Source organism: Mobula birostris, chromosome 6 (assembly GCF_030028105.1).
Source record: "Mobula birostris isolate sMobBir1 chromosome 6, sMobBir1.hap1, whole genome shotgun sequence".
NCBI lineage: Eukaryota > Metazoa > Chordata > Chondrichthyes > Myliobatiformes > Myliobatidae > Mobula > Mobula birostris.
In genome coordinates, this window is record NC_092375.1 from 17,983,747 (window position 1) to 17,997,568 (window position 13,822).

Genomic DNA, 13,822 nt, shown 5'->3' on the forward strand with positions numbered 1-13,822 from the left:
GAAGGATGTGGAAGCATTGGAAAGGGTACAGAGGAGATTTACCAGGATGTTGCCTGGTTTAGAGGGTATGCATTTTGATCAGAGATTAAGGGAGCTAGGACTTTACTTTCTGGAGAGAAGGAGGATGAGAGGAGACATGATAGAGGTATACAAGATATTAAGAGGAATAGATAGAGTGGACAGCCAGCACCTCTTCACCAGGGCACCACTGCTCAATACAAGAGGACATGGCTTTAAGGTAAGGGGTGGGAAGTTCAAGGGGGATATTAAGAGGAAGGGTTTTTACTCAGAGAGTGGTTGGTGCATGGAATGCACTGCCTGAGTCAGTGGTGGAGGCAGATACACTAGTGAAATTTAAGATACTACTAGACAGGTATATGGAGGAATTTAAGGGGGGGGGGTTATATACGAGGCAGGGTTTAAGGGTCGACACAACATTGTGGGCCGAAGGGCCTGTACTGTGCTGTACTGTTCTATGTTCTATTCTGGAGACATGCAGTCCTTTCATCTGCCGTCTCTTCATCTCTTCTGCTATTATTCTGTGTCTCTGATCTTGGAGACGTGCATTTCTCTGCTCCTTTGTCTCTTCCTCTCTCCACCTCCTGTGCCTGATTTTTGTCATTCTGGAGACATGCAGCTCATTCATCCCCCGTCTCTTCATCTCTTCTGCTGTTTGTTCTTTGTCTCTGATCCTGGAGACGTGCATTTCTCAGCTCCTTTGTCTCTTCCTCTCTCCTCCTTCTATGCCAGTTGTTGTCATTTTGGAGATGTACATGCCTCTCCTCCCGTGTCTCTTCTTCTCTCATCCTTTTTGTCCTGACTCTTTGATCCTGGAGTTGTGCGGCCCAGGCCTCATTCGATTCTTGTTCTCTCCCTCTCCTTGCCGCTTCCCGACGACATTTGGCATCATCTCTTGACCATAAATGTCCCCCTTTCTCTTTCCACGCAGCATAATTAGGCTGATCATATTTTTTTACGCTAATGCTGGCTAGAAGATACGAAGCAGTAACAGCAAAGCCTCCAGGATGCTGATTATTCTTGATGATGTGGTTGGCGCTCTCCTAAATGGACATGATATAGTCACCGCTGTCCTTTGACTGTAGCAAAGGGTCTAATGGGTGTCTCGAAGTACGTCATTACAATAAGATTTAATTACCTCTTATTGATGGGTGGCAGTTAGATCTGTCCCAATCCTGCACATGCTGATGGTGATTTGCAGAATGTGACCGCTCGAAAATAGAGCTGCTCTGCCCCTTTGCTCCAGTTGGTGTCGCTGCTGAGGCTGGCCGTGCGCATGCGTCGTGGTATCGCGTCGCGGTTTCCATCACAGCTGACATCGGCTCTCTGCTGAAAGCGGGGCTGTTGATTTTGGCGAGCGAGCAATTTTATACGAATATATAACCCTGAACTTTGCCTGCATTCTGTAAGTTAGTGCATTTTAAGTTGATTTAGCCAAAAATAGTGCCGCTGTAATGCACCGTTTGCACTAATTGGAGGTCACAAACAGACAAATAAAGCAGGAGAGTTTTAGTAGTATATAGATAGATATGGAATGAGGAAGTGATTTAAGCAAGTAAATCCATAACACTTGGACAGTTATATGGATAGGAAAGGTCCAGAAGGATCCGGCTAATTGTGGGCAGATTGGAGTAGCTCAGATGGGAATCTTGATTAGCATGGACCAATTGGGCAGAAAAGTCTGTTTCCATGCAATTTGACCATGACTCCAGTGAAGCAGAATTCCACTTCAATAACTCATTTTCTACAAGTTTTAGAAAAACTTTTTAAAATACAAGATTAATTAAAAATTAAACAAAGTCTATAAAACTTTTCCACTTAGAGCTTTGTTCATTGTTCTTCCGTCCATACTTCTGTGTGTTTTGGTCTCTCCTTTCCTTAAAGATTTGTAGCCACAGTAATCACCAAGAAGATTGGATAACCTGCTCTCAGGCTTCAGCTAACAAACTCATATGTAGTTCTGTGAGTTCCCTTCCCTGAAGGGAAATGCAAAACCTTCAGCATCTGTTCTTGTTCAAGATCAGATGTAAACTATTACACTATTCGTGGAACTCCGCTGCGCATTTTAATCAAACTAGTCTGTAGTAACCCAGAAATCATATGTTTTAATTGCTTAAGTTTTCTCAGTACCTTTCTGGAACTTTTCCCTTCCTTCAAGCACCCTTTAGGAGGCTGAAGAAATTTGGCATGCCCCCTTTGACCCTCATCAACTTCTATTGATGCACTAGAAAGCAACATATCCGGATGCATTACAACTTGGGTAAGGCAACCGGTAGACCATAAGGAACTGCAGAGAGCAGTGCACATTAAGGAAACCAGCCTCCCAACCATGGACTCTGACTACACTTAGCGATGCCTTGATAAAGAAGCCAATATAATAAAAGGCCCCATCTACTCCCTCTTCTGCCCCTTCCCATCGGGGAGATGATACAAACAAATGAAAGCACATATTTCTATCATGTTCTCCTTGAGCCAGGTGGTATGCGTTTTCATACCAGTCCCCTGGCACAATAAAATCGCACATGGAATGGGCTGTCATAAGAGGTGGTTGAGGTAGGTACAGTAGGATCATTGAAGTAATATTTGGATAAGTATATGGAGAGTGATATGGGCCAACAGCAGGAAATTGGAACCACCTGGGTGAACACTGTAGTCAGCATGGACTCATTGGGCCATAGCTCTATGACTCTAAAATGGACTCCTGACCTCATAAGCAAGCAAAAATCTGCAGATGCTGGAAATCCAAGTGACACATACAAAATGCCGGAACTCAGCAGCCAAGGCAGCATCTATAGAAAAAAGTACCATCAATGTTTCAGGCCGAAACCTTTCGGCAGGACAGATTATGACCTCATAATCTACCTTGTTATAACCTTGTACCTTACCCCAAGGCCTGAGTCGATGTAGTAGTAGTATTTTACTGTTAACCTGCGTTGCATATTCTCTGTAACACAATATTCTGCATTCTAGTGTTTTCCCTTGTACTACCTCAATGCACTGTTGTTATGATGGACTAGACTGTAGTCAGCATGGCTTCTTCAAGGGAAAAATCTTGCCTGACAAATCTGTTGGAATACTTTGAAGAAATAACAAGCAGGATAGATAAAGAAGAATTGGCTGATGTTAGGTACTTGGATTTCCAGAAGGCATTTGACAAGGTGCCACACATGAGGCTGCTTAACAAACTATGAGCCCATGGTATTTTAGGAAAGATTCCAGCATAGATAAAGCAGTGGCTGATTGGCAGGCAGCAAAGTGTTGGAATAAAGGGAGCATTTTCTAGTCTGTTGGCGGTAACTTGTAGTATTCCAAAGGGGTCTGCGTTGGGGCTGATCCTTTTTACGTTATATGTCAGTGATTTGAATGATGCAGTTGGTGGCTTTGTTGCAAAGTTTGCAGACAATATGAAGAGAGACAGAGGGGCAGGTAGTCTTATAACAATTACAGCACGGAAACAGGCTATCTTGGCTCTTCTACTCCGTGCCTAACTCTTACTCTCGCCTAGTCCCACCGACCTGCACTCAGCCCATAACCCTCCATTCCTTTCCTGTCCATACAGAGGCTACAGAAAGACTTGGACAGATTAGGAGAATGGGCAAAGAAGTGGCAGATGGAATACAGTGTCGGGAAGTATATGGTCATGTACTTTGGTAGAACAAATTAAAGGGTAGACTATTTTCTAAATGGAGAAAAAAATTCAAAAAAACTGAGGCGCAAAGGACTTCGGAGACCTTGTGCAGGATTCCTTAAAGGTTAATTTGCAGCTTGAGTCTGTGGTGAGGAAGGTAAATGCAATGTTACCATTCATTTCAAGAGGACCAGAATTTCAAAGCAAGATGTAGTGCTGAGAATTTAAAAAGCACTGGTGAGGCCTCACTTGTTGTATTGTGAGCAGTTTTGGGCCTCTGATCTTAAAAAGAATGTGATGAAACTGGGGAAGGTTCAAAGAAGGTTCATGAACATGGTTCCAGGATTGAGTGCTTTTCATATGAAGAGTGTTTGATGACTCTGGGCCTGTACTGACTGGAATTCAGAAGAATGAGGGGTGACCTAATTGAAACCTATCGAATGCTGAAAGGCCTGGATAGAGCGGATTGGCAGAGGACATTTTCAATGGTGGGAGAATCTAAGACTAAAGGACACCCAAAGAATAGAGGGGCACCCTTTAAGAATGAAGATGAAGAGGAATTTCTTTAGCCAGAGAGTGGTGAATCTGTGGAATTCTTTGCCACAGGCAGCTGTGGAGGCAAAGTCTTTATGTACATTTAAGGCAAAGGTTGATAGATTCTTGTCTGGTCAGGGCATGAAGGGATGCGGGAAGAAGGCAGGAGATTGGGGCTGAGATGAAAATTGGATCAGCCATAATGAAATAGCAGAGCAGTCTCGAAGGGCCTAATTCTGCTCCTATATAATATGGTCTTATGGCTAAGAAATAAGACGTATGAATGGTATGCAAAATGAAGTTTTTTCACTCTACCTCAGTACAGTGATAATAATAAACCAGTTTACCACTGTGGCACTCTCAATCGATTTTGTATTTAGGATTTTCACACAAATAGAAATATAGTTTCAAGCAAAAATAAACCTGCTTTCATCCAAGCTAGGCAAACCCAAGGTTAACCAAACCTTTGTGTTAATTTGAATAAATTGCTTTTAGTTGCAATGATGATATGAACACAACTGAAAGTGTGCTGCAAAATAACTTGCCTGTAAACCCCTGGAATTTGAAAGTGCATTAAACTTTGTTATTTATTTTCAAACTCGCTGATAATCAACACTGGCGCATCTCAAGGATGTGTGCTTAGCCCACTGCTCTACTCTTTCTACTCCCATGACTGCGTGGTTAGGCAGAGCTCAAATACCATATATAAATTTAGCAATGACAACTATTGTTGGCAGAATTTCAGATGGTGATGAGAAGGCTTACAGTTCAGTTCTTGTTTATTGTCATTTAGAAATGCATGCATTAAAAAAATGATACAACGTTCCTCTAGATTGATATCACAAGAAAACACAGGACAAACCAAGACTAAAAGTGACAAAACTACATAATTATAACATATAGTTACGACAGTACAAAGCAACACCATAATTTGATAAACAGCAGACCATGGGCACAGTAAAAAAAAGTCTCGAAGTCCCGAAAGCCTCATCATCTCACGCAGGCGGCAGAAGGGAGGAACTCTCCCCACCACGAACCTCCAAGCGCCACCAACTCGCCGATGCAGCACCATTGGAAGCACCCGACCTCAGCAGACTCTGAGTCTGTCCGAAAACTTCGAGCCTCCAACTAGCTCCTCCGACACAGCCTCCCTGAGCACCATCCTCTGCCGAGCACTTCGACCCCGCCCGCCGAGCAAGAAGCAAAGCCGAGGAGTTGGGGCCTTCTCCTCCAGAGATTCTGGACCACACAGTAGTAGCAGCAGCAAAGTATTTCAGAAGTTTCACCAGATGTTCCTCGATGCTCTCACGTCCGTCTCCATCAAATCAGGATTGTGCACAGCACCCTACTTGACAAATAACAGACATCACCACCGGAGTGGCCGCTGCGAGCTGCGTCACACCGCCATCTTCCCACCAATTGTGGGATATCACCAGGAGTGAGATATATCAGCTAGTTCAGTGATGTCACTGCTACAACCTTGCACCCAATGTCAGTAAGATCGAAGAACTCATTATGGACTTCAGAAAGGGTACGATGAGGGAACATACACCAGTCCTCATTGCGGGATCTGAAGTGGAAAGAGTGAGCATTTTCAAATTTTGGGTGTCAATATCTCCGAGGATCTATCCTGGACCCAACATATCGAAGCAGTTACAAAAAAGGAACAGCAGCAGCTATATTATGAGTTTGAGGAGACTTGGTATGTCACCAAAGACACTCGCAAATTTCTACAGATGTACAGTGGAGAGCATCCTAACTGGCTGCATCCCTATCTGGTATGGGGGGAGGGCACCGCACGGGATTGAAATAAGCTGCAGAAAGTTGTAAACTCAGTCAGCTCCATTGTGGGCACTAGCCTCCCCAGCATCTAGGCCATCTTCAAGGAGTGACACCTCCAAAAGGCGGCATCCATCATTAAGGACCCCAATCACCCAGGACATGACTTTTTCTCATTGCTACAATTAGGAAGGTGGTATAAGAGCCTGAAGGCAGACACTTAATGATTTAGGAACAGCATCTTCCCCTCTGCCATCAGATTTCCAAATAGACACTGAACCTATAAACACTATCTCACTACTTTTCCCCCTGTTTTTGCACTACTTATTTAATTTAGTTTTACATATAATTACTGTAATTCAGTTTTTATTTTGTATTGCATGGAGCTTAGAAAAATAGAGGGCTATGGGTAACCCAAAACATTTCTAAGGTAGGGACATGCTTGGCACAAGTTTGTAGGCCGAAGGGCCTGTATTGTGCTGTAGGTTTTCTATGTTTCTACAATATACTGCTGCTGCACAACAACAAATTTCACAACATATGCCAGTGATATTAAAGCTAATTCTGACAGTGTTCAGGGCACTGTGCCAATTGCATCAATTTTTTTTTAGATTAGATTATGGTGACACTCAGTCTTCGTTTATTGCCATTTAGAAATACATGCATTAAAAAATTATACAATTTTTTAAAATGATACAAATGATAAAATTTGCTATTTTCACAGAAATCCTAGTTTTTTTGAGTGCAGAGTGGTCAGTTTGTTTATTGTTTCTGGAAAACATGCAGCTTTAGCAGTATTTTCTTTTTAAGCTCTACCTATGGATCCATTCTCAATTTTAATTTGAACAGGGGTTGGATTTTGTTATTTGAATTCGAAAGAAACTCTATTCTTAAAAATAAAATCCTTGATGAAATGAAATGCCCAAGAAAAATCTAAATATTAAACATAGAGTTTCTAAAGTTTAGGTGAAGTCATCTGGGTTTTCACTACCAATAATACTGCTTTACCTAAAATGCAACCGCAGCATGAATGGATCTCTAAGTTAGATAGCCTTGACATGTACTTGTTCATCAGGTTTCAGCAGCCCTCCAATTCTCACCAATGTTACGACTCTTTTTCTAAGCTCGGGTAGGCAAGGGTAAGTATGCTAGCTAACTAAAAGCAAAAGACAATGAATACGGTCTTTTGCTCTGAAGGTGAAAGGTCATCGATCTGAAAACGTTCACCCTTTTGTCTTCCACAGATGCTGACTGACCTGCTGACTGTTAGCAGCATATTCAGTTCATTCATTTCACACCACTTAATTAATCTTTTGACATCGTTTTCACAAATGAATCTGTTTTTTCCCCATGTCAGAGTTTAACAGGCTACCTATTTGATATTGAATTACAAATTATCTGCAAATTTTCATGTTATCAGGCAAGGACACAACTGAATAAGAGCAAGATACAGTTAGGAAAGGAAAAAAAGCAACATATCTTCCATCTAAAGAAGGAAGACTACTTCAAATATGTATTGCTGTATCACCATATTATTATCTAATAATTAGCTTACAGACCCATCGAAAAGTCAATTGTTTTAATTATGATACAATACTGAACAATCACAAAGGGATCACCGTTGAAGAAAAATAGGTTTTATTTATGCCATTTTACTCATAAACCTACTGTTAGAAGCTAGTTAATTTTTATTGTTACCCATCTCCTCTGGCCAATGATGTTCAGTTTATCATCATATTTTGTGTTCAATATTTGAAAAACTTTGAGTTTTGTAAATGTTATTACGGAGAAAGGGAATGCTAGAAATGAAAGATCAGACTAATCACAATACCTAAATAGTAGACCTCCAAACTGAAAAAAAAATCTGAAACTAAAGTTACCCAGTAGATGACGAGATCATCATCTCATCTAGTTGTTAGCCCAGTGAATAGTGGTATGCCAGCTATTGCTACAGAAAGCAAAAGCTCCCAATTATAGCCAAGCTTTTAGGCAAAAGTGAAAGTTGGTGTGACCTCACACCCACCAATATATATCTCATTTGGTATCAGAGAAGAGGAACTGTTACAACAAAACAAATATGTTAAAGTAAGTATTTAAGCAAGCATACCTTACAGATTTCCTTACAGGTCCTGAAATAAGCTTCACATAGGATTTGGGGAACCAGCCCTTTTGTCCATGAACTTCTCCAAACCACCACATATCTTGTTGCTCCAGAACAGTGATGATGTCATTTTTATTGAAGTTGAGGTGATTGTCCTTCTTTGCTCGCCAAGGATATAAAGCTTGAGCTTGTAGCCCTTCAACCTTCTCTCCCTGTGATATAATTCAAAGGAAGATAGATGGAGCATTGGGATGCATTAAAATCCTTAACAGTCAAAGGATCTCACTGAGCAAAGATAACAACTAAGTACATCACAAAAGGGAATGTATTTAATTTGTCTAAATATTCAATGTTTTGGATAAAATGAGTGAAGCTTATCAGTATTAAATTGACAGATCAGAGCACACCAAAGCTCAAGATTCAAGATAGTTTATTGTCATTTTCCAGTACACGAGTATAAAGAAGAACAAATTGATTGCTACTCTGGATCCAAAGCAGCATAAAAAAATACAATAAGCATGAAGAAAACAATGAAAACAATAAAAAAGTGTAAAAGCAATCCTATAAAACAACATACAAGTAACTGCAATATGGATAAATTGTAAAAAGATGTCAGGTAATGTGTATGCAGTGGCAGTGGGGTGGGGGTTGGTGGTGTGATCAGCAGTTCCCCACCACCTGAATCTGGTGGTCCTGGCGTGGATGCTGAAAAGCCTTTGCCCTGATGGGGATGGGACCCTTCATGATACTGCTGGCCCTTTCCACACACCTTGCTCTATACATGTCCTTGATGGCAGGTTAGGCTGATGCCAGTGATACATTGGGCAGTTTAAACTACTTATTGTAGAGCTCTGTAGTCCACTGCTGTGCAGTTTCTGCACTACACAGTGACGCAGCACGTTAGGATGCTCTCTATTGCACATCTGCAGGAGGACACGTGTGTGTGTGCATCGACCATCTCTCTTCAGTATCCTCAGAAAGCAGGTGAGTTTTCATGACTGTGGAGGATGAGTTATGGGACTATGAGAGGTTGTGTGAGACTGCAGATGCTGGAACACAATGCATTTCCCTTCACGGATGCTGCCTGACCTGCTGAGCCCCTCAGCAGGAGGAGCTGGAGGAGCTCAGCAGGTCAGGCAGCATCCGTAGAGGGAAATGCATTGTCAATGCTTCTGGTCCACTCAACTTGTAATGCCAACCGTCCATTTTTCTCTGAAGATGCAGCCTTACTTGCTATGTTCCTATAGCAACTTGTTTTTCTTTGAAATAACCTGTAATAATGAAGCTATTGTTTTTTCCTTTTTCATGTATCTACATCAGTTCTTAGTCTGCTACTAGGTTTCTTGTTTGGCTAGTCATTCATTTCCCTTGCCTTATCAATTTCTTATCTTTCCTTGATTGAAATTTGCCCAGTATTCCTGTGCAACACCTTTTCTTTGGTCTAATACTACTTTGAGCTTCCTTTGATACTCATTACTTGGTGACTTTTCCTAATGGATGATTTCAGAATCAGACTCAGGTTTAATATCATCTACATATGTGGTGAAATTTTGACTTGAAGAATATGCATATTTGTAAATAATGTAATTATTACTACCCCTCAACCATCAGGCTCTTGAATAAAAGGCGATAACTACACTCACTTGGCCCATCATTAAAACGTTCCTACAATCAATGATCTCACTTTAAGGACTCTTCATCGCATTGTCTCATGTTCTTGTTATTTATTGCCATTTATTTGTATTTGCTTTTGAAGAGTTTGTGGTCTTCTGCACTCTGGCTGATCTTTCATTGGTCCTGTTACAGCTTCTATTCTATAGATTTATTTGAGTACGCCCACAGGAAAATTAATCTCAGGGTTATATATGGTGACATACATGTACTTTGATAATAAATTTGCTTTGAATTCCATGTTACTGCTCCACCTGGTGGGTGTTTCTTTCACTAACAAGAGAAAACCTGCAGATACTGGAAATCTAACCAACACACACAAAATGCTGGAGGAACACAGCAGGTCAGGCAGCATCTATGGAAAAGACGACACAGTAGGCGTTTCAGGATGAGACCCTTCACCTTGTTGAAGGATGATTCTTTCACATTTTTTCAGTCTAATATATGAATCAACAAGATAACAGAACTAAATTCAAACTACCCAAAGTCATTTCAATGATACAACTTGTCCTTGTATTCACACACCGGATAAAACAAAAGTCATAATGCACAAACCTAAATCTCACCAAGCTATGTTAATTCAATGGATGTGATGAAGTGCATTTATTACCCACCTGGCCCAGCACGGGTGATGGAGATGACCCAGACACAGTAGCAGGGGTGAAGGCCGACCGCTGACGTGGCTGACCTGCACTAGGGACAGTAAGTGAAGGCTGCATCGCCCAAGCATCCCAATTGTCATTCTCTGGTTTTTCGGTGCCTGTTGTCGGCCATCTGAAGAAAAAAATCAGTTTAAAAGTGGCTTTGTTATTTATCTTTTATAGGCAAAAATTCTGAAATTTTGTGCTTGGATATGAGAACTTGGTTGAAAAGTACTTAATAATCTAACACATGGCTGCATAGTGACATCTGCGCTGCACAAACTGCTGCCATGGCAACATTTTCCTCCCAATATGGTATGTCTTCTTTTTTTAGAGCACCCTTAAATCAACCGTGACACACACACTTGTTTTTCACTATGTTGTTCTTGTATGACCCCAGATCTTGTAACTCACAAAAAGCAAGCTAGGTTTCTCAAATATTCCAGTCTCTTTATTGAATGGCTTAATATACATTCAGTGGCCACTTTATTAGGTACAGGAGGCACCTAGTAAAATAGCCTCTGAGAGTATGTTTGTGGTCTTCTGCTGTAACCCATCCATTTCATGTGCATTCAGAGATGTACTACCGCACGCCACTGTTGTAATGCGTGGTCATTTGAGTTACTGTCACCTTCCTGTCAGCTTGAACAAGTCTAGCTATTGTCTTCTGACCTTTCTCATTAACAAGGTGTTTTTACACACAGAAATGCCACTCATTGGATGGCTTTTTATTCTCTGTAAACTCTACAGATTGTTGTGCATGAAAATCCCAGGAGATCAGCAGTTTCTGAGATACTCAAACCTAACAATCTGTATCTGATTTACTCCTATTTAAACAATTATTCCAGTCAAATTCACATTTCTTCCTTATTCAGATGTTTGGTCTGAACAACTGAACCTCTTGACCACACCTGCATGTTTAACATGATTTGTTCATTAGATATTTGCATTAACGAGTAGGTATACAGGTGTACCTAATAAAATGGCCACTGAATATCGTGTGCCATATGCTTTGGAGCTTCAACCTGTCTCAGCTTGATTTCTCTCTTCTCTTTCCAAGTTCAGAATCCTCTTGAATTCTCTCCACCTCCGTCAAAATTCTCTTATCCACAGTTACAACAAACCACTGTCATCTATTTCTATCAGCCTCCTTCAACTTTGTTTTTGATTTTCTAACACCAAGGAAAAATGCTTATCCTCTCCTTGCTTAGGTGCTTGGACCTTAACCACTTCCCTCTCCAGTCACTATAAAATCTTACCTTCAAGATAGTTCAGGTTATGAAAAATTAAATTCTGACAGTTTAACACTATTTAGTCAGGTTGGTTGCAGAATTTCTGAACATTGACAACCGGACCTTTGTTCTAATCATGTTCTTTCTTGTAAAAAAAAATTGAGCATTATTTATTTTCAATGTGCTTTTCTCGTGAATACTTGTAAGAACGTGAATTCCTATGTGCCTGTGGTACTGCCGCATGCAAATTTTTCACTGCACTCATGTAATTGTGCATGACAATAGATTCAACTTTGACTTTGAACAAAAATAGGGCTAATTAGCAATTAAAAATAAAAACATTCTGGATCTCATACGTCGGGTTACAGTTGCACATTAAACTTAATCCACTTGACTGAGTGCATGTTTCTTTGGAATTACAACCCCGCAAGTATGCAGAGATGGTAGAGCAAGATATCAGAGCAATATTACACTTTCCCTAAAAAAGTTAGTTGAAGAGAATTCTTTTGACATCAAACTATTATTTTATTTACGCTTAATCATGATGTATTTTCAATTCAGGAGAAAGCTCTGATAAAATATCAAATAAGAGTGGCCTCAGATACAACCACTGTCTGTGAGTGTACACTTGCGCTTACGTAGAGCTAAAATCTGCCCAGTTGGAGGATGTGGCCGTCTCAGCCATCGGTTGTGCAACACCAGAAATCACAGTATGAGGAGCAATCTTTGCAGTAAGTCTTGTTCCTTGTTGTAAAGCCGGTGGCAATTCACTCTCCAGAATCTTCTCCGCATAATTAGCAGGAAACCATCCAGTTTTTCCTTTCAATTCACCTCCAAGCCATCCAGGTTCTCCAGTCTGACTTTCATCCACCTAGCACAAAGTACATTAAGAGAATTTAATTGAAAGCTACTCCCTTCAAAGGTTGTTAAATTTGCAAAGAAAACTGACCCACAAACCCTAATCTTCAATTAAAATTTTGTCTACTCATAATAATTGCCCATCTTTTAAATAAAAAATACTTCTATCCAAACTACAAATATTTCAGAATCCATAAAATGAGAAAGGGTATTTGTTTCATCTCTTATACATTACAGCTAGCATATGTCATAGACTCTTATAACTTTCTAGAGGTATAGTGGAAAGCATCAGGGGTTTGTGACTCAGCCAGCTCCACCATGAGCACAACCCTCCCCACCATCAAGGACATCTTCAAGAGGATGTGCCTCAAGGTGGCAACATCCAGAAAAGACCCTTGCCATCCGGGATATGCTCTCTTCTCAAACTACCATCACGGAGGTGGTACAGGGTACTGAAGACCCATTCTCAAAGATTTAGGAACAACTTTTTCTCCTCTGCCATCAGATTCATGAATGTTCAATTAATCCATGAACATTACTACATTTTTCTTTTCTTTCTTCTTTTTTTTTTAAACATACTCATCATCATCACTATGTGCTGTGTCGTATGACATACGCGATCATGGTGACCGTGATCATTCCTGGCAAATTTTTCTGCAGAAGTGGTTTGCCATTGCCTTCTTCTGGGCAGTGTCTTTACAAGATAGGGGACCCAGCCATTATCAATACTGTTCAGAGACTGTCTGCCTGGCATCAGTGGTTGCATAACCAGCACTTGTGATATGCACCAACTGCTCCCATGGCTTCACATGTCACATGACCATGATCAGTGTGACCTGCAGACTAGCAGAGGGAAGAAGCACCCTCACTTCCTTTGGAAAGACGCGTCTCCACCCTACCATCCCACGTTTTGAACTATTTACTTTGTAATTTTAAATAATTTTGTGTATTGCACTGAACTGCTGTCACAAAACAACAAATTTCATATAAGACAGTGATAATAAACCTGATTCTGTCTAGTTAGAATCAATGCAAGCAAGCTGAGGCATGTAATTGTTAGTCAATTAAGAACTACAACTAAAGTGATTTCAATTTGGAATCCCCAAATTCTCATTTTCCAACAATGATGCAGAACACTGAATGATGGAAAATTCTGTTCAGCCAAAATTATAGCCTGAAACAATCCACGGCACAAGTTACAACACCTTCATGCAGTATGTGGGAATGCACGAGTGATCAAAATAAAATAGTCCAATTTTGAAAGGTACATGATGAGGTACCTTTCAAAACAAGGTCAGAAGTTTTGTGTACGTGCACTATTTCAACATTTTTGAATATTCTACCATTAAGGGATGAAACC

At 40.6% G+C, this 13,822-nt stretch overlaps 1 protein-coding gene across 7 annotated transcripts in view; it reads right to left on the minus strand.

Moving 5' to 3' along the window:
• Nucleotides 1–13,822, minus strand: part of itsn1 (intersectin 1 (SH3 domain protein)) — a 234,291-nt gene that overhangs the window by 106,261 nt on the left and 114,208 nt on the right. For all 7 annotated transcript variants that reach the window (XR_011886265.1, XM_072259915.1, XM_072259914.1 and 4 more), the window contains 3 exons: nucleotides 12,243–12,475; nucleotides 10,346–10,505; nucleotides 8,067–8,272 (listed from right to left, as the gene is read on the minus strand). Coding sequence is in view for 6 of the 7 variants with exons in the window: in XM_072259915.1 (XP_072116016.1) it covers nucleotides 8,067–8,272; nucleotides 10,346–10,505; nucleotides 12,243–12,475 (599 nt within the window). In the remaining variant the exon portion in view is untranslated. The remainder of the gene's footprint in view (nucleotides 1–8,066; nucleotides 8,273–10,345; nucleotides 10,506–12,242; nucleotides 12,476–13,822) is intronic.